The 19,309-nt window shown below is 39.3% G+C and overlaps 3 protein-coding genes across 4 annotated transcripts in view; all 3 read right to left on the bottom strand.

Moving 5' to 3' along the window:
- Positions 1–5,311, bottom strand: part of trappc9 (trafficking protein particle complex subunit 9) — a 166,008-nt gene extending 160,697 nt beyond the window's left edge. Inside the window, exons 1-5 of one of the 2 annotated variants that reach the window (XM_068333597.1) lie at positions 5,244–5,311; positions 3,978–4,561; positions 2,497–2,642; positions 1,941–2,066; positions 1,350–1,376 (exon numbers count right to left, since the gene is read on the bottom strand). In XM_068333597.1, coding sequence (XP_068189698.1) covers positions 1,350–1,376; positions 1,941–2,066; positions 2,497–2,642; positions 3,978–4,561 — 883 coding nt within the window. In that variant the 5' untranslated portion in view covers positions 5,244–5,311. The remainder of the gene's footprint in view (positions 1–1,349; positions 1,377–1,940; positions 2,067–2,496; positions 2,643–3,977; positions 4,562–5,243) is intronic. The other variant, XM_068333598.1, reaches the window with a different exon arrangement.
- A 1,482-nt stretch (positions 5,312–6,793) lies between these two features.
- On the bottom strand, positions 6,794–13,429 carry sh3bgrl3 (SH3 domain binding glutamate-rich protein like 3). Its single transcript, XM_068333716.1, has 3 exons — positions 13,311–13,429; positions 10,825–10,992; positions 6,794–9,366 (listed from the first exon to the last, which is right to left on the bottom strand). The coding sequence occupies exons 1-3, from the start codon at positions 13,353–13,355 to the stop codon at positions 9,301–9,303; spliced, it is 279 nt and encodes a 92-aa protein (XP_068189817.1). The 5' UTR covers positions 13,356–13,429; the 3' UTR covers positions 6,794–9,300.
- Positions 13,430–15,027: 1,598 nt separating this feature from the next.
- On the bottom strand, positions 15,028–16,092 carry LOC137607632 (membrane progestin receptor alpha-B-like). Its single transcript, XM_068333531.1, has one exon. It carries the CDS (start codon positions 16,090–16,092, stop codon positions 15,028–15,030), a length of 1,065 nt encoding a protein of 354 aa, XP_068189632.1.
- Positions 16,093–19,309: the final 3,217 nt, after the last annotated feature.

Consider the following 19,309-nt stretch of genomic DNA (forward strand, 5'->3'; position numbering starts at 1 on the left):
GAAGCAAGATATATGATTAGTAGGGCAAAAACATTCGTATTAAGTGTCCATCAGCCTGTTATACCACAAAAAAAACAATTTAAAAAGGATAATTGTGGGGGTCAGAATGGGACTATGGGAAAACTTATTCCAACTTGAGGATGCTGTCTGAGCTACGTACACGCTGTATGAAACATGCATGACATCCTGGTTGATTTCATTAAAGAAAAACTCTTCTTGAAGTTTCCCTGTTAAATACAATTATTTTTCATTGCAAATCTTATTTTAAAAAAAGAAAGTTATATCTTCATTTCCATACTTTGCTGTTGGCTGTGCATGTCAAATAGACCCAAAAAGAACAATCAGCCATAATATTATAACCTACCTAATATTGCATGGTAACATTTTGCTTCCAAAGAAGCAGCAAAACCCACCAAAACCTTTGAAAGTGTGCAGTGTGTCATAACTAGCGCCAAGATGTTAGCAGCAGATCCTTTAAGGCAGTAAACTAGGAATGTGAAACAGTCGTCTGTACAACAAAATCTGATCCTTGTTCCCGCTTCCATATCAATGTCTAAAGCAAAATGTACACTTGCTGCTTAAAACAGCACATTTAATCCCGGTTCTGATGCATCCTGATCATCCTGTTCACTAAATGTATTTACATCTATTCTTCCTGCTGTCTGAACCCATTCTCACCGACGTTAAGTGATATCACTGAAGATTCTAAAGCATAATCAAAATGATGGCCAAGATAGAATCACACTTGAAATTTTTCATGAGTAACTTAACAGTGCATCTCTTCACCCCATCTAATATCACAAATTCCTTTTGAGTGTATCACGCAGTAACGGGGCTGTGTCCATAGCAACACTATGGTGCTGTCACCATGGCAAATGTGTGACTAATTGATGGAGCATTGAATTAATTTTGTGGTCAATTTGCATATACAAGATGACAAAGTGAGAACAAGTAAGGGCTTAATTGAACAGACTTCAAATAAAGAAAACTTTTTGAGAAAATCAGCTGAAGGAGAATAAGATGTGAGCTGTTGGAGTGAAGCCTCTATAAATAGCAACCAGAGCAAAAGAAACTAAGTGCTGATCTTCAGTTGTGCAATCACATGACAGTGATCACCAGAAACATAACTGAGAAAGAGCATCGGACATAAAACCAAAGGTGACGGTGAACCAAGACAGGAGAGGCCTGCCTGCCATTGGATCAACATCGATAAACACTAAAAATGACAAAATAATGGAGATTAGGTGCTGAAAATGTAAAATGAAAAACCACATCGAACACAGAGCGAAAGTGAAGACAAGGAAACATGCAGACCGGCGACGACGAAAGTTTGGTTAGACATACGATACCTGGGTCAATGAGAACCTCCTGAGCTCCTACAGACAGAGAAACAGAATGTAGGTTCACTTCATAATGCAAGACCCAACGTTAGCTGTGTTAGTCCCAACAATTTGCTTAATGGCTCTCCATTAAACAGTTCGTACTGTTCACGAGCAGTACGATTTTGACCTGAATTACTTCAGTAAAAAATGTTTGTATCCAGTGAAGTCTCTTTCCTTTGGGAGCATTCTGAAGCGGCTTCTTAAAAACACACTTTATCTCTGTAAAGACTCAGGCTGGTGTAGGATGACGGTATCCTGATAGCCAGTCAAGTTTTTTTCCACAAAAACATTTTGAAACACATACGTGAAACGTAAATAGAGCACCATACCAATAGCATGTTAGTGACAGAGTTGACAGATTGAATGATGTTAATGTTTTGTTTAATTGCCCATAATCAGGGTAAATAAGAGAAGCTCCAGCATTTTAGGACGCTAGCGCAAAGGAAGCAGCACAGCTGAGCAGGGCTTAGTGGCATTCGAATTGCAAGCTCACTCAAAAACAACTTAAAACTTTTACCACATGCAGACACCTGTTTCCAGTCACCTGAAAGGACTCACCTGGTCTGTGGCGTTTCCCTGCATCTGCTGGTTGGGAGACGCTTTGCTTGCGACCACCAGTCTTTCCTGCTGTGCCTCCAGGATAGTGGAATATGACAGAGGCCGAACACAAACCCTCCAATGCAGCTAGAGAGCAAAAATGACAAAACATAAATGTTCCATCGCTTGTTAATCAAAGTGTTCTCCCCAAGAATGTACTCACACCCAATAGATCATTTAGGTTCCATAACCTTCATGTTTACCCTGCTAATTGTGCACTGCGCAGACTACAGTGAATAAAAAATGGCCTTCGTGATTAAAAATGAAGTCTCAAACCCAAATAAACAACAGGTCTGTCATTAGAAACAGATTCACGAGCCTAACCAATATATTGTACCAACAATTTAATTATTAGTAATACGCCTTTTATAAGGTAAAGAAAACAGCTAATATTTCACTTTCACATCCCCCGCCCTGAACATCAAAAATCCACGTAAGGTAAGGTTGACAATGGAAAACACATTTTAGGCTAATAAATCCCAGGTTTTAGTGAAAAGCCTACATTCTGCTAACTTACCACCGAGCCACAGGAAGTCATTGACACCTCTGAGAAACTCAACAGCCATGTGGTAGTGGACCAGTGCATCCTGCAGCATGCCCGCCTGGAGACATAAGTCTCCAACATGCTTCCTCATCCGCCCCTGGCAACGTTTCTTATAATGCCTGAGATAAAGCAGAAAAGCAGGGAAGATAAAGACCAGAAGAATGAATGAAGGAGTTTGAATTCTTGACTAAAAGACAAGTTTTTGGCTTTCAATAGATGTTGGTTTGGGATTCACACAGTGGGTTTTTCTTTTTTGAAAACAACCCTGAATCTATGCGACTGTAATTTATGTCAGCAAGGTGCTAGGAGAGGACACTCGGAATCTTATCAGTCAATTATAGAGAGGAGGTGGCAAATCACAAGCACAGGACAGCAAAAATAACTGCAAAACATTAGCTGAGCTTCTGCTCCGCCCTGCAGAACTGCACAAACAAAAGGATTCAGGAAGGAACAGCTTCACCAGGATACAGGGGAACTTTGGATAGTTATAAACTCCATTGTAACAGACATTTGTGCACAGACTAGGGAGGTAATGTGAGGACAATAATGTGGATCTGAAGTGAAAGCAATCAATGTACAAATTGTGTCTCACTTCCAAAAAAAGAGCTCTAATGATCTTCAAATGAATATTTGATCTGGGAAAATCTATAGGGGATAAAATTGAATGCTGATGCCCAGTGAGACACTCCTGGGCTATGAAATACTTCTGGTGGAGAAAAACAAAAATGAAAATGATCCTCTTGAGGAAATCATGAATCACCACAGCAATTCAAGTGGATTTTTAGATGTGGATTCCATTATCAAACACAAGTTCTTCAGCCACAGTCATGTGTCAAGCTGGAAGCACTGTGTGAGAAATTGAGACACAAGTATCTGTGGTAGCATCACACCTTGAAGACCTTGAAATTGAAAATAGGAATTGAAGTACAGTAAATAATAAGCCTTGGGCCTTTTATTGGTTCAACTATGTCATGTTTCAAAGAATATTTTTGGGATGAAGTATTTAAAACCTTTTCGGCCAGTGAAGCCAATGAGATTTGTTCAAAGGTAATAAGCTAATTTAAAGCAGCACAGGTTGGGGTGTTTCATTCAGGGCAGGGCTAAAGCTGAAGGGTTGATTAGGGGTTGACTACAGTACACCTATGGGTCTAATGGCTCACCTTTTCACACCCAAAAATAAACTCACAGGACAGTATAAAAGAAGAAAAGAAAGACAAATAAACCAAAGTAAACAGGCAAAAATGAACGATGCACAAATCAAACGACAGAGTTTTGAGGAGAATGTGTGAACTAGCAATGCTGACATGTAACATGCAATTTGACCAAAAAACAGACACACACACGAAACTTGCAAATACAGTACCCATATCAAATGTGCTGACACGAATGAACACTACCACACTATTCCATAACTTGTAAATCCTAGAAAGCTTCAGAAAAATGGTACAGCTCACCTGCTGTCTGTGTCCAATCCCACAAAGTCTTTCTTCTCAAAGGGAACACACAGCAGCGGTGTCTTGTCTCCTGACTTATCTGTGGCCCGGTCAAGTCGCTTGGACTCAAGAACAATAAATATTGACTCCACAAAGTCTTCCACTCTTTTCTCCACATCAGGGGAGTCTTCAAAGCTAGGATAAAAGGCCATATCTGTCCGCTGCTGCTCTGCGATCTCTCCCTGAAGCCCAAACACCAACAACCGTGAATCATACAGCGTAGAGCTGTACACCTCCTTCTGACCATTGAAGCGATCAGCAGTCTGGGGCCAGTCTTTGGCTTGGCTGCAAGTGGTGATGGCGATGAGGCCCACCACCTTGCGGTGGGTTTGGAAGTCTCCCCACTCATTGTTTTCAGGCAGGTAATGGTGGCGGTAACGGATGTAGAGGACACGCTGAGAGTCCCTGATGGTCACCTGGCTCACACTGGCAACGCGTTTGTAGGTTCTGAAGAACTGGTCCTCGGGTACATTCCCAACCGGCTGGACCACCACCAACACAGTCTGGTGGTCCTCGGCACATTGCAGGTAATCTGGAACGCTCATCTTCAATTGCAGGAGACAAAAATGAAATCAATAAATAAAGCTGATCATGTTCACACTGCTTTAGTGACCAGGTCCAAACTGCGCTGAGAATATTGATTAAATATGAGAATATTGATTAAATATGAGAATATTGATTAAATATGAGAATATTGATTAAACTGACATGTGTTGTGCTCGGTGTGTAGAGCAAGTTACTCCAATCATTCTCTCGTGTTTGAATGAAAAACTCTTGCTGGAAGTCTCTATTATGCACATAGAGGATAACAGGACACCGGTCACTCGTAAACACCAAAAACTGGGGGGGGATCTGGTTTTAAATGATATCGTCACCTTTACTGAGACGTAAACTCGCACCTGCTGTTATTTGCTAACGTAAACACAAAGCACTTTGGACAGCATGGCGACCCATTCTCAGGTTTTAAATGTTTTGTGTATAAAATATGAAACAAATAAGTAAGTCCACCCCCAATCAGGCTCTGTTTTGTTAACTTGATTTCAACAGAAATGAGGATTATCCTGTCAGCTGTGTCAGGGCTCTGGTTTGTGGTAGCTAGCATGGCTTAGCTAGCCAACGCATAAAACTGCTTCCTAAAAATCAACGACTGAAGAATTCCTAGACAGCTCAGTTAGACTGCTGGGCTTTCTGTTAATTTTGTTAATATTTAATGTTAACACCCCTTACCTTAGGAGTAACCTGTCACATTTAGCAGCTCGCTTTCTGAGTGACCATGTCCGGTAAACACATTGACATCCGTCTAGATTTTCAAAGTAAAAGCTTGACCAGACAAGGAAACGTAGATGCACCTGTCTTTTATATCCCTGACGTATGAAAACTATATTAACTAATGGTGTACTTATTTTATTTTTAACGAGTTTGGCTTTGTCCAGTTACGTGTCATAAGCATTTGGGCTGACAAACTCCAACAACGTCAGAATGAAGATCCGTCTATTGACGATTGTACTGTTTATATTCACACAGGTAGTCCCACCAACATTCCGATTACATGTTGTTTTCAGTCGGATCTTATACAATCTTATCGTTACTGTATTTTGAAATCAGGACCGATTTCCTGCATCTTGTAATCCACAGCGCCTCCGCAGAGAGGCTGAGGTCCTCCTTCGTGCCCCGTGCCATCAGGGGGTACAATGACTGTCAGGAGGAGCGGGGGTGGGGGGGGTGGCGAGGTCAGCACGGGGTTGAATGGAGGGGAGGAGATGGGATGTCAGCCTGTGCTGCATTGTAATGGGGCCAAGGTGTTGTGATGTTTTGATATTAAATATTGACGACTTATATTTTTGATCCTTGTGATATTAGATATTAGATGTTGTGAAATTAGATAGTGACGCCTTACATTGTAAGAAGGGTGTACCTTACCCAGCATGTGGGCCTCCTGCTAATTTTCACTTTCACTTTTTGTTATTTTATTTTATACTGTTTATATTTTACTTATAATTTACTGTATGTCCTGTTAATGCTACAGTACATGTGTCTGTTAGTGTAGTGTATGTCTTGTGGTATGTCCTGTGATGTGTTTCTTTTTCTCCTGATGTTTATCCAGTATTTATTCATTATATAATGACTGAGCGGTGGATATGTGCAATTTCCTCCAGGATTAATAAATTATTATTATCTATTGACTGAAATGAGATGTGATATCTTCCGACTTTGAACAATTCATTTTGTTGGTCAATTCAATTCAATACACTCAGGAACCGGTTAAGATAGAAAAAGGGAGGCCAGTGAGAGTAACACCATAGATCAAAGCTAGTGCTTTGATATATGACAGTAGGTCAGAGCACCAGCTTTGATCTTTGACCTATGCAAGAAGCTCAGGGTAAAATTTTGAATTCAGGGGTGTTGCCAGATATTCCAGTCTGTGACTGCATTGGTTCTTGTCTTTGTTACTGTAATGTCTGCTCTTTTAAGCCCATTTGTACTTTGTCGCTATTGTTTCTTCCTGAAAGTGTTTTATAATTTAAAAAGAATAAACAAACGGAAGTCTGTATACAGTGGTTCTGAAAGGTAGCTCACGTGCTGTACTGCTATATAATTTGACAAAATTCCACTTGCTTGCAAATGAGAAATGACTCTCCTCAAAGCTTATCTCCACACTATACTGTAAAATTCCTTATGGAAATGACTTTTCATACACTTCCTTGCTATGTCAAAATGTTTAACCAGCCAAACATTTTAGTTGGATTCCAAATAATTTAGGAAACAACAAAGACAGGTAGATTAGACTTCATTTTATTTTTCATCACCCATAAATCAATTTTCACAATCTTCTTGGAAGACAACAGTTTTTTATTCCCTATTTCTATTTTTATTTTTTTTATTTTTTTTGGCCAAGAGGAATTGGTCCAAAAGCAAAGTAGGAGCTTAAAGAGACATGGAATGTCTAATATATGGTTGATAATCAATATACATCAACAGACAAACATCAACAAACATCAACTTACAAAACAGCACACAAACATTGTGAAGGCTGACATTACAGGGTATCTAAAACTGTAACATCACTTTGAAAGTCAGGTGGTCGAGAGATGTTCAGGGTCAGAGAGGTCAAACTTGGATCTCAATTTTAAAGATTTGCAGCTCATTACATAAACACTATATTTCAAATGACATCATTTAACTGAATTAATGTACATACATAGTGAAGCCTTCATTTTTCCCATGTTGTGAGTAGTCCCTAAGGCTGGTTAGACCAAGTAGGGTCATTCCAAACCTACAAGCTTTGACTTTTTAATGTCTGAGGCAGATTTTCAGTGCATAGTCACGTTACTGCATCTTCACACAGAACCATCAGTAAACCTCTAAAATCAAATAAACAGAAGGACAAAATGCTGTGTGGTTAAAAGCTTGAAGAATTAAAGGTTGTTGTTTTTTTGCTGTGTTAGACAACTATACAAGAATAAAGCTTTAAATTCACATCGCTTTATATGCTGAAGATGTCAGGAAAGTGCTACTAATACAGTGAATATCCATCTGCAAAAGTGTGATACAAATGTACATTGGCACCAAATGTGACATTAAGGAATGTGTCAGTGCTGCTCCACCAAAAATTTTAGGAAGTATATCAACTGTTAACATTGACCCATTAGTAACCAATAGGACATATGAACCAGAGTGTTTGGTTTGGTGACTTTAAATGACAAGGATTTTCAAAATACCCATCCTCGATGAATTAAACCACACACCAAACAAGCTTGAAAACCTGTCAAATCATTTGTTTGTCCTACTTAAATTTAACCCTTATTTTACCCATTCAAGCACATACCAATTTTATTTTCTGACATTAAGGTTTTAACGTTTCCAAACTGAATACACTTTTGATGGGGAAATTTGGCGATCACATCAGAATTTAATCGATTGATTAGTGGACTATGCCCGCAAAATGAAAATGGGACCTTCAGCAATGGAAACCGATGGTTACTTGAAGCCTCAATGAGTGGCTCCTAACTGCTGTATGAGTAAACCTCAGTGATACTATGGGGAAAGATACTGTGATGGCAATGCACCCAGGTCATGTGAAGTGACCACGTAGATAAGCTGCTCTTTGTTTGATTTCACTAAATGTAATTAAAAGGTATTCTTTGTGTTTTTAACCATCACCAGTAGCAATAAGCAGAAAAGCATCAGTAACGTGTTTAAAAGGTTCAAAAAGGAAAAGACTTGATGTAAACAATGCTCCATTCATCCATCTTCTTGAAGACCAGTCGAATGTAATTGTCTGGTCTTCAGCCAATTATCACATTTGTTGCTGGAGCCTATCTCAGCTGGCTGTGGACAAAAGGTTGGGTGCAATATATGCAATATAGTGCAATATATTTTAAAATTTTTAAAATTTTTGCCGAAATTACACTTTCATAGTCCTGGTGGCATCAACTCCCCTAAGAACGTGTCAATTACACGATTACTCCCAGACTCAGCTCAAAAAATTTTATCATGTCTGATTGGCTGCGGATGAGTTAGAGTCTGTTCCCAACACACATTTGTAAGTTGTGACTTTACCATTTCAACATATTTTTGTGCCCAATAGCTATGCTGACTGTTACAAATTTGGGCAGATTTTCCCCAACTGGGAATTGTGGGTAAAATCTGGCAAAACATCTTGTCATATCACCTCACCTTTAGCTGCTGTAAGTCTTATTAGTTTTAAGGACATAACAGTCTTTCCTATTTTTGCATACATTTGAATCCATGAGGTACAAATAGTGTGAAGCCATGTACAACATGAGAATCTGAAAGCTACAGAAAAAGAAGAGCGAGTGATTAAGACTGAGTGATAATGGTGTGTTTAGTCTGCAGAGAATCAGGACGATTCTGGGTTAAATGTTGCCATCCATCGGATTAGTTTAATATCAAGTGATTTTGAGATTTTGGCCAAGATTAGACAACCTAATTATACCGCATTTAGACACTCCATTCATTCCTAGTAGACTAAAAGCATTTAGTAACACTTGGCCATCAGACAGGGAGCAGACCAGAAAGAAAATAGACATGTAAAAACAGAAAGAAAGAAAAATACTTATTAAGACTGATGTCAGGTCTAATGGTGCAGTACAGGGAATGCATCTTCAGATTAGTTGGATATGAGATATTTGGCATTCTTCATTATGGCATTGAAAGTTGAGTGGACACAGCCAGTGCTGCAGACAGATTAGATTAAGGGCCTCCATGAGGACGAACAGGTTGGAGGAATAAGGTGAAAATGGAACATTACACTCCACCCTCTTCAAACCAGCTTCAGAAATTGCTCCACAGATTCTGCTTCCACCGCCTCAGAAAACATTTCATAGTTCTATGGAGAGAAAGAGTCAAATAGTCAACAAGAAAAGGATTCAACAGAGAGCTGCAAAGTCTTGGAACTGGCAAAACATGAAAGAACATAATCTACACTATGTGGTCCACACGCAACTGTATCTTGTAATTCCTGGTGAATAGTACAGTTAGGTTGGTTTCTGGTTTGAAATACATTTGTTATCCAAATTTATGTTATGGAAATTTAGTCAGGCCAACTTAAAAATACAAATTTAGTAAAGCTAAGTCATGGGAATTGAAAAGAAATGTTTTGTTGAAAGTTACATTAATTCATGTGCTAAACATCATTTTGCCACTTTTGCAATATTTGTAATTCAGCAATGTGATGCAAGTGTTGCTGTTTTTTGTTTATAGCAGTCACAAACAGGCTGTCAGTGCATTCTTGCTACCTTCAGGTGGCAACAATAGGTTAGTTAAAAAAAGAAAGAAAAAAATCTATGACAAAACAGAGATGGTATATACTAATAATTTTCCAAATATTCAGTAGAGTAATCCCTCGCTTATTCATGCTTCAAGTTGTGCGGCTTCACTACATCGTGGATTTTTAAAATTATATATTAGTGTTCTCCTTTGGGTGTGTCCTTCACACACATTTTTTAACAGGGATGCACGATCGTCAGACAGCGTGCGTACCTGGGACACAAGCTTTGAATGCACCTCCATTCAACAAAAATATTCACAATGTTTTCATTTTTCCCCTTACATTTCAAACCCAGAAATCGCCATTATGTTTTGATCCCAGTTTTATCTGAGTTTCTCGTCACGAGACTCACCTGAGTGATTCTGACTTATTAAAATCGAGGAAATGGCAACACAACGTCTGCTCATTGTACTCTTTGCAGTGAGAGCGAGAAGTTAGTTAGACCCCCCAGAGCAACCATAAGCTGTCGCTTATGCTTGGAGAGTCAAGTTGCTTTTCTCTGTCTGTTAAATGCTTTGAAATGTCTGTTGATGTGATTAAGCGTTATACAAGGTTGACTGATTATCACCATGCCTCCAAAAAATATGTAAAAGTTGGAGAAAAACCAAGTGACAATGAGTGCTTTCTCGCATAAAAAACAATTAAAATTTAATGAAAAAAAAGAGACACATCTTATTGACAGTATTACTGAAATGTGTGTGGAGACGGCTGTTAGCTTGTTGCAGTGTCCACAAGAGAATACAGTATATGAATGAAAGGAAAAGAAAACTATTGAGTGCAACTTCTAAGGTGGTTTAATATTGTTTGGGGAGGGTTCATCTTCTTTCTTTCCATTTGGCTTTTCCTTTCAGGGGTCAGGTTCATAAACATTTAAATTATGCAAAAATCATAAAATAAATATTTGGTCGCTATATCGCAGATTTTCGTTTTTCGCGGATGGTCCTGGAACACATCAACCACAACTAACGAGGAGATGACTTTATCTTACAAGCATGAGTGTGTTTGTGTTTCCCTCACCCCACAGTACTGGTCTTCATTGAAAAGCTGGGGAGGGACGGCCGAGTGGTCTCCTGCTTTGTCTCTCATCTCATCACGGAGCTCCGTACCCAAAGAGATGTCAACAAGTTTGTACTGAATGCTTTTAGAGTCGAGAATTCGGATAATTTCTGCCTGTTGGGACTTCACCTGGCAAACAACACAGACAATTAAGTTTGAATCACCAATCAAATCCCAGTTTTACTGAATACAACTCTCTGAGCTAACCAAGTGTAAAAGTCATCCAAAAAGTTTGGTACTTACCAAATAAAACTTGTAAAAAAAAACAACCTTATTTTTAAATTGCAAACTGGAAAGAAATACCTGATTTGTTATTTTTGGTGCTGTCCCTTTAAAAAGCTGTGGTGTTATCGGGCTCCAAGGTGATGATTAATAGACCCACTCAAAGCTTTGCTATCTTTCTGCTGACTGAGGAAGTAGGGAGGCCGTTTTTGTATGTGACCACACCTCAGCTCTAACTGGAAACGCACAAGCTGGTAATAGTGAGCCACAGTGAGCTGTTGTAAAGCCATTGTTTTAACAATAATGTTTTTTCACAAGAGAAAACACTCAACAGTTAAAAACTTCTCTAAACAGGACAGAGAACAGATCAACTAAAAACTGAACATCCCAATATCTTATTTATGTGTTTAAACTTGAACTTCATTGCAGATTAAACAAAGAGACATGTCAAAATCCTAAATAAGCACTTTACATTAGCTAAACATAAACTAGTTAAATGAAGTTCAGTTAAGTGAAGCAGTGTCTTAATGGATTCCCTTATTTAACCTTACTTTAAAAAGTTCTTGTCTAAAGTGATAGGAAAGCCCTTTCACCGTATAAAATAAAGGGCAGACAGAATAGTAAGCTCATACACCATCTGAAAAACATTTGAAAAAAAGTATGTATGTAATCTAATAAAAATTCTCATAACAAGTTTCCTACAGTGTACTATACCTAACATCACTGCACATGAGATGATTTAAAGCTGATGTGCATCACAAGTACTTTACCACATGGATTCCACACATGAAATTGAAGCCAGATCTTTAAAGCAGTGCTTGGACAAACACAGTTTTAATGTATGTTTCAAAATGATTCCAACAAAGGGTGTTGTATTCACTGTCAGATTAATACTGGCTGCAGAGTCTGGATGTCAAACACTTAAGGATGACTGATCAAAATAAATATCCATTTATCCACTTTCCATAAATGCTACTTTTCAATTTAATGGAAGGTTGTTGCCTCTCCCAGCTGACACTGGTTGAAGTCGAGTTTCATCCTGGACAAGTCTCCAGTTCATCACAGGGTCACCGCATACAGAAACAACCAGTCACACCCACGGACAATTTAGAAACAGGTTATGGAAACTCTTTAAATGAGAATTTGGACTAAAACCTTGTTGCTGTGAGGAAGCTCGCGACCGAACAGTTCTCATCCAAATATATATATTCCCTGAATTTTTTCCTATGCTGTTTGTTATGCACGCACTGACACTTTTAATCATAATTCATACCATTCTGACAACTTTAAAATAATATAACAAATGCTCAGCCTAAACAGGAGAAACAAAAGTCGTATTACTTTTAAGAATAGAGCATTATCAAATGAGACAGTTGGGTCTATGGAGACATTTGCAAGCTCTTCCTGTCTTTACGCTTACTCAAGCACAGTATCTGTTTCCTCACCATATTGACAGCTGTGTTTTGGCCATGAAGCCCTGAATATAGATTTGGGTTCTTAACAGAAAAGACTTCAGGACTTCACTGCTAAAGTAAGATTACAAAACTGTTAGGGTGTTATAGCAATATCTGTTTTATTTATTCTTATAACTGATGCTATTCAGAGGGTTGGAATTACTTTGATGCAGCAACAATCATCCAAAGTACCATGTTGTGCTGAACGTGGTAATAGAAATACGTGTAATCCGTTACATCAAGTTATTCTTGATGGATATGGTTATTGCAAACAGCTGATGAAAACTCTACTTAGTCATTACTTGCAATAACTGTTTCCAGCTAGGAGTATCGTTTTAAGATTCTTGACACTGTTAATTATTGTTAAATGAAGTTTGTTCCATCGGTCACAATACAGGTAAGGGGAACGTGCAGGTCTCTCAGGAAGTCCGCCCACTAGAATTAAAACGTGATAGAATATAGGTGGAGACGGCTAACGGAATATCTTCCCTCCCACTACAAAAAGGCTTTAAATGAGTTGGAATTATGAGTCATATTTACAAGTCACTTGCGGTTTAAGCACTATTCGTGGATTTTATCTTAAATTCAGCTGAGACGTGGCCATAAATACTTTAAGCGGAATAATACCAATGGGCGCTGACTAGCTTAGGCCCGCTGTTGGTCGGAGGGAAGCGGAGACTGACGGGCGCTCAGCGGTAATTAGCCAGCTTACCTCCGACCTGACAGCATTCGCATGATATAAAATAATTCCTCTACAGCTGCTTGACTCACCGTCCGTGAAGCAGTAACGGTGGTGTAATACAGTTTTATCCCCATCACGTTAGATCCTTCCACTCCCTTTGAGCATCTGTTGCGAATAACGTTCTGTCGCTGACGTCGACCTGTGAGGTTTACGCGTTAAATGAAAGGAAGTAGTGCGGTCTCTTTCAAAATAAAAGACATACATTTTATTAAGAGGACAAACTTTGAATAAAGATCATGGCCCGTATCCCGTAATATAAAGCTTTTTGGACGGTCTGTTTTTATATATACAATGTGTGTGTGTGTGTGTGTGTGTGTGTGTGTGTGTGTGTGTGTGTGTGCGTGTGCGTGTGCGTGTGTGTGTATGCATATATACAGTATATATATGTATATATATATATATATATATATAAACTCACAATTTTGTAAATGTATATGTATGATATATATATATATATATATATATATATATATATATATATATATATATATATATATATATATATATATATATATATATCCTGCAATTGACCCAATTCTCCAAATTGCAAACACTGATGGCATACATGTGAAAAATTGTCTGTTTATTATTCCTCTACAATGCTCTGAGTATGTTGAGTCTTATAGGCCTTGATGAAATTTAATTTGAAATGTATCACATGGGATGCAGGCTGGACCCGTCTATTGTGAGTCAGACATGAGGAATGCGGGAGTGAATCCAGCTTTGCCATAATTTAGCTGATTCAGGGTTTTAGGTGAGGAGCTGAACCATGCACTTTGGACCAGTACACAAAAACACTACAACTGGACTGCAGGGAAAAAAGGTTGAAAAATCTGGCATCTCCAAGTACAATTCAAAGAAACATGTCTGAGGTGTGCACCAGATGAAGAAGAAGAGAAATTCTACTCCTGACAGGACAGCAAAAATTGGACTTTTTTTGCCAGTGTGTTTGCTTCCAATGAATGCATCTGCAAAACCACTTGAGGGGAGAATGATGTGACATATTTTGACTGGCTTCTTCGAAGATCATGTCAAATCATATAAAATTATAAATTACTTTCATTCATGGTTGATGGAATGGACAGTGAAAAGAATGTGGTTTAAAACAATATGATACATGCAAAATGGTAATGGGATCATCACAAATGTTCTTTGATATCTACATTACACAACAAACGCTGACACAAAAGTAACACTCAAATATGAGGGTACACAAAACTAGCTACCGTTGGATCAAGGCTTGATTCAAATTCAGTTTGTACAATGGTAATGGAAATGGGTGTGACTACAATAATTCAGATTAATTTAGCAAAAGTAAAAACTCAAAAGATCATAGAATAAAACAATTTCGATGACCAAAGTTAAAAACAACCTAAAGTCTAAAGCTAGTTAATTAATTTGACATGTCTCTTTGTTTAATCTGCAATGAAGTTCAAGTTTAAACACATAATTTAAAATAGCCAGATATGAAGGAGATGTAGTTAATATGTATTCCTATCCTCCTGAAATAAAAATATATTCTGTCAAAGAGCGGAAAACTGCTTTGACAATGCTAATCAACATGGAGATATAGAACTAGAAAATCCATAATACAGAAATCTTTGTGACCAAAGACAATTTTGTAAATAGTTGTGGAAGTCAGTTAGTGCAATATTGCACAGAACAGGAGTAAATAGACATTATGTTACAAGCATTTCAGGCAATAGAGAGGAGCTTCAAAACCCAGACAGTTCTTGGCATCCTCTATTATTTCTTCTTGGTTTTCAAGTCAAGCATTTGTTTGACTTTCCTCAACATGAAGACAGCAATTAAGGCACACAAAATAAAAGTTACCACATACAATCTCACAAAAAGAGCGGTATCCCCACTCAGATGTAGACGTGAGTACAGTTTCCGACGACCCACAAAGTCAAGGTGTGCTGCACGGATTTGACACATTGTGCCACAGGACAAAAAAACATGAAACACCTGATGGCTCTGTCCTATAAAATTACACCGTCGGGGGAAGCAGTATTCAAGCAGTGGGTAGAGGAAGAAGAAAGTGCTGATGAAAAAAAAAAACATGTGGCCATAGTGATAGATAATAGCTGAGTCATTGCTGGGTGTGGAGCCTGACAAGACTCTAAATGTCACTGGGCTGTTGTCCCAGAGGTAAGCCAGTGCTGAGGGAACTGCTTGGCCCAACTTGCGCACCCAGGCTGGTTGACTGTGGTTGCAGTATTTGCCACAGCAGCATCCCAGACATGACATTGAGCTAAGAACAGTAGCAAGGGGCATAAAGATTCCATGCACATGTCTGTGCAGACTCTCATCAACAGAGTAGTAAAAGAAAACTAATGCACAACCGTACTGATACTGTGCTACTCCAACGAAGTCCAGGAAGAAAAACGTATAGTGACACAATTCAGATTTGCCACCCAGTAGATGAGCTGTTGCACTCAATGATGAGTAAGTCAAAGACGACAAGATGACGACCAACAGGGGCCACGAATGATGATCCCCAACAAAGTCCACAGTCTCAGTCAGTTGTCCCAATGTAATCAAAAAAATAAAAAATGCAAGCAGGTGAGTCCAGACATTAATAGTCTCATTGTGGCGCTGGAATAAGGACAGAAAGTAGTAACGCCAGCCTTGGTTGAGCGGTCGGTAGCCGCTGCAGATGTAGCGTTCCCTGAAGTAGTGGGGAACGTCACTGTCTCTTACAGTGCCGGGCATAGAGGGTGCAGCCTCAGTCAGCATCCGAGGAACCTCCTTGATCTGCTGCAGATTGATGAACACACGCCCCAGTTTTTCCATTACAATCGTCGCCATGGCTGCCACTAGTTGAGTAATGTACCCTGGATGACTCCTACAGAGATGATTTAAAAGATAGCATTCACAAACATTTGTGAAACTTGGTATGATATAAGTCCTACTCTGCTCTACTCTCTACTCTACCTTTTTTTTGTCATTTTCGACTCAGAGTAATACTGTATGCCAATACAAGCCCAGGCAGGTGAATGAAATGAAATGAAATCAACTTGAATGCAAAAAAATGTAACATACTTCAAGGATAACACCATTAGTTGTCTGTGTAGGTTCTCAGTTATCTATGTCATGGTTATCCAAAGCTGTTTAAATCAATCCACTGGACTTTAAGAAAGCTTCTTGAAAACATTTCGCCTCTCATCCAAGAGGCTTCGTCAGTGCCTCTCTCAGTTCTGACGAAGCCTCTTGGATGAGAGGCGAAATGTTTCCAAGAAGCTTTCTTAAAGTCCAGTGGATTGATTTGAACATTTTTGGATAACACCATTAGTTGAACATTTTATTTCATCTTCTGTCAAAAGGGCAGATATCCATAATGTTTGAAACATGTAGAAAGCGATAATGACATGCAAAAGACAAAGATAGTTGAGACATATGTGTTTGTTTAGTATTCGTAAATGTTACCTGCACAAAACTTAACTTTAAAGAAAAAACTTATTTTATTGTAAGAAATCACATATTTGCATTTTTTATTCAAGAAGTACATACCGTGCAGAATTTACTACAGGGTACAATTAGCAGTCAGCTGTATACAATGTAAGCAGAAATCCATGAAAGGAAAAGAGGACAATAAAACAAAGGTCAATAGAAACCCCTTCAAGATCATATTGTTTGAGCGTGATCTCTATGATACAATTGAGAATAATTAGGATACAGACGTCTATTAAAAAGACAATTTAAAAAAGGCTCTCACCAGAGGTCGATGGAAACACTTCACGAGAGTATTACTCCTTTCATAAGCCAGTATGTACTCTGATGTAGATACTGTACTCACAGCGCAGTTTGTACTGTAAGTGCAAAACAGTGTGTTAAACCCTGCAAGCAGTATGAAAATATAAAACCTGTCCTTCAACTTTGTGAAGTTTTGTGTACATGTGTTGAGACAGGATGTGACATGTCTCCCTCTTAGCATGACCTGTTGCAGTGTGCCTCTCTCTTTTTTGAGTTTTTTATCTGCTTTGATATCAGACCCTGCGGAGGGTAGGGGCACCCTCATATAGACTCTTCCACCTTTCCTGCTTTACAAAACCCCTTGAACAGCAGGATGGGATCTATTCATCCCAAATCTGCCATCACTGAATTAAATTGAAGAAAGGAAATATAAGTGCACTCCTCACTAGTATATGTATATGCTAGCGGGAAACCATGGAGATTCCACAATAAAACACTAATATCAGAATTCATACCAAACATATGAAAACAAATGTGTTGGTATTATAAACTAAGCGCACCATCACAAAGCTCTCCCACCAGCAGGCAGCGCATCCTGGTCTGACCCACAACTGGCGTCTTTGGCGAGGAACGGGATAACATATTTCTGACTTTAATAATGTTTCGTAAGTAAGAAGATATTCTGAGACACAGACTTAATATGAGAATCAAAAATCACTCCCAAGACCCTGACATTGTTAGTGGAAGACAGAGCAATGCTATCTAAGTGAATTAAAATGTTAGAGCAGTGGTTCTTAACCCGGGTTCGATCGAACCCTAGGAGTTCGGTGAGTCAGTCTCAGGGGTTCGACGGAGCCGAAGGTCAAGACAAAACACCCGACACGATCTGTTGGGTGGTTTCGCCAAACATACACCAATGGGACTGCATCAGGGATCAGCTCTGAGCCCCTTCTGGTGGGACTGCATCAGGGATCAGCTCTGAGCCCCTTCTTGTTCCCTATGGTGATGGACAGGCTGACAGACGAGGCTAGACAGGAATCTCCATGGACTATGATGTTTGCAGATGACATTGTGATCTGTAGTGAGAGCAGGGAACAGGTGGAGGAGAAGCTAGAGAGGTGGAGGTTTGTCCTGGAAAGGAGAGGAATGAAGGTCAGCCGCAGTAAGACAGAGTACATGTGTGTGAATGAGAGGGACCCAAGTGGAAGAGTGAGGCTACAGGGAGAAGAGATCAAGAAGGTGGATGATTTTAAGTACTTAGGGTCAACAGTCCAGAGCAATGGAGAGTGTGGAAAAGAGGTGAAGAAGCGTGTACAGGCAGGATGGAACGGGTGGAGGAAAGTGTCAGCTGTGATGTGTGATAGAAGAGTTTCAGCTAAAATGAAAGGAAAGATGTACAAAACTGTGGTGAGACCAGCGATGTTGTTTGGTCTAGAGACAGGGTCACTGAGGAAAAGACAGGAGACAGAGCTGGAGGTAGCAGAGATGAAGATGCTGAGGTTCTCTCTGGGAGTGACCAGGAAGGATAGGATCAGGAATGAGTACATCAGAGGGACAGCACGTGTTAGAGGTTTTGGAGATAAAGTCAGAGAGGCCAGACTGAGATGGTTTGGACATGTCCAGAGGAGATATAGAAAATATTGGTAGAAGGATGCTGAGTTTTGAACTGCCAAGTAGGAGGCCTACAGGAAGACCAAAGAGGAGGTTTATGGATGTAGTGAAAGAGGACATGAAGGTAGTTGGTGTGAGAGAAGAGGATGCAGAAGACAGGGTTAGATGGAGGCAATTGATTCGCTGTGGCGACCCCTGAAGGGAAAAGCCGAAAGGAAAAGAAGACACGAATCACTGTGTACGTTTGATACATCGTGTCAACTTGTGATGACACACCCACCTTAGCCATCACTGGCTGCAGGTGATCACGCTAAATCGATTAGTCTACCTGTGCTACAGGGGATTTTGCACACTCAGTAGTCGATTTATGCCTGTCATGATGGTACGTCATCTGATTGCTTTCTTAATATTTTAATTCATAGTAACTATGTTGTGCAAAAAAAGAAAGTGGTCAGACAAATATGTGCAATGTGAATTTACATGTACTGTATAACGGAACGTGATGGGAGTCAGCGTTCTGCATGATTTGCAATGTCAAGTTGAGCAACTCTAGTCTTGCATTGGCAAAAATAAAGGAACACTTCCTTAAGCTGCATGGAAGACAACAGAAACAGACTTTGCTGTGAAAATGACATTAGAGTAGCACTTGCCAAGGTGAAGCCACCCATATCTGAACTGGTCTCTCAGTAACAACAGCAGAAGTCACACTGATTTGCAGGTA

This window comes from Antennarius striatus, chromosome 14 (genome assembly GCF_040054535.1).
Source record: "Antennarius striatus isolate MH-2024 chromosome 14, ASM4005453v1, whole genome shotgun sequence".
In the NCBI taxonomy this organism is placed as follows: domain Eukaryota; kingdom Metazoa; phylum Chordata; class Actinopteri; order Lophiiformes; family Antennariidae; genus Antennarius; species Antennarius striatus.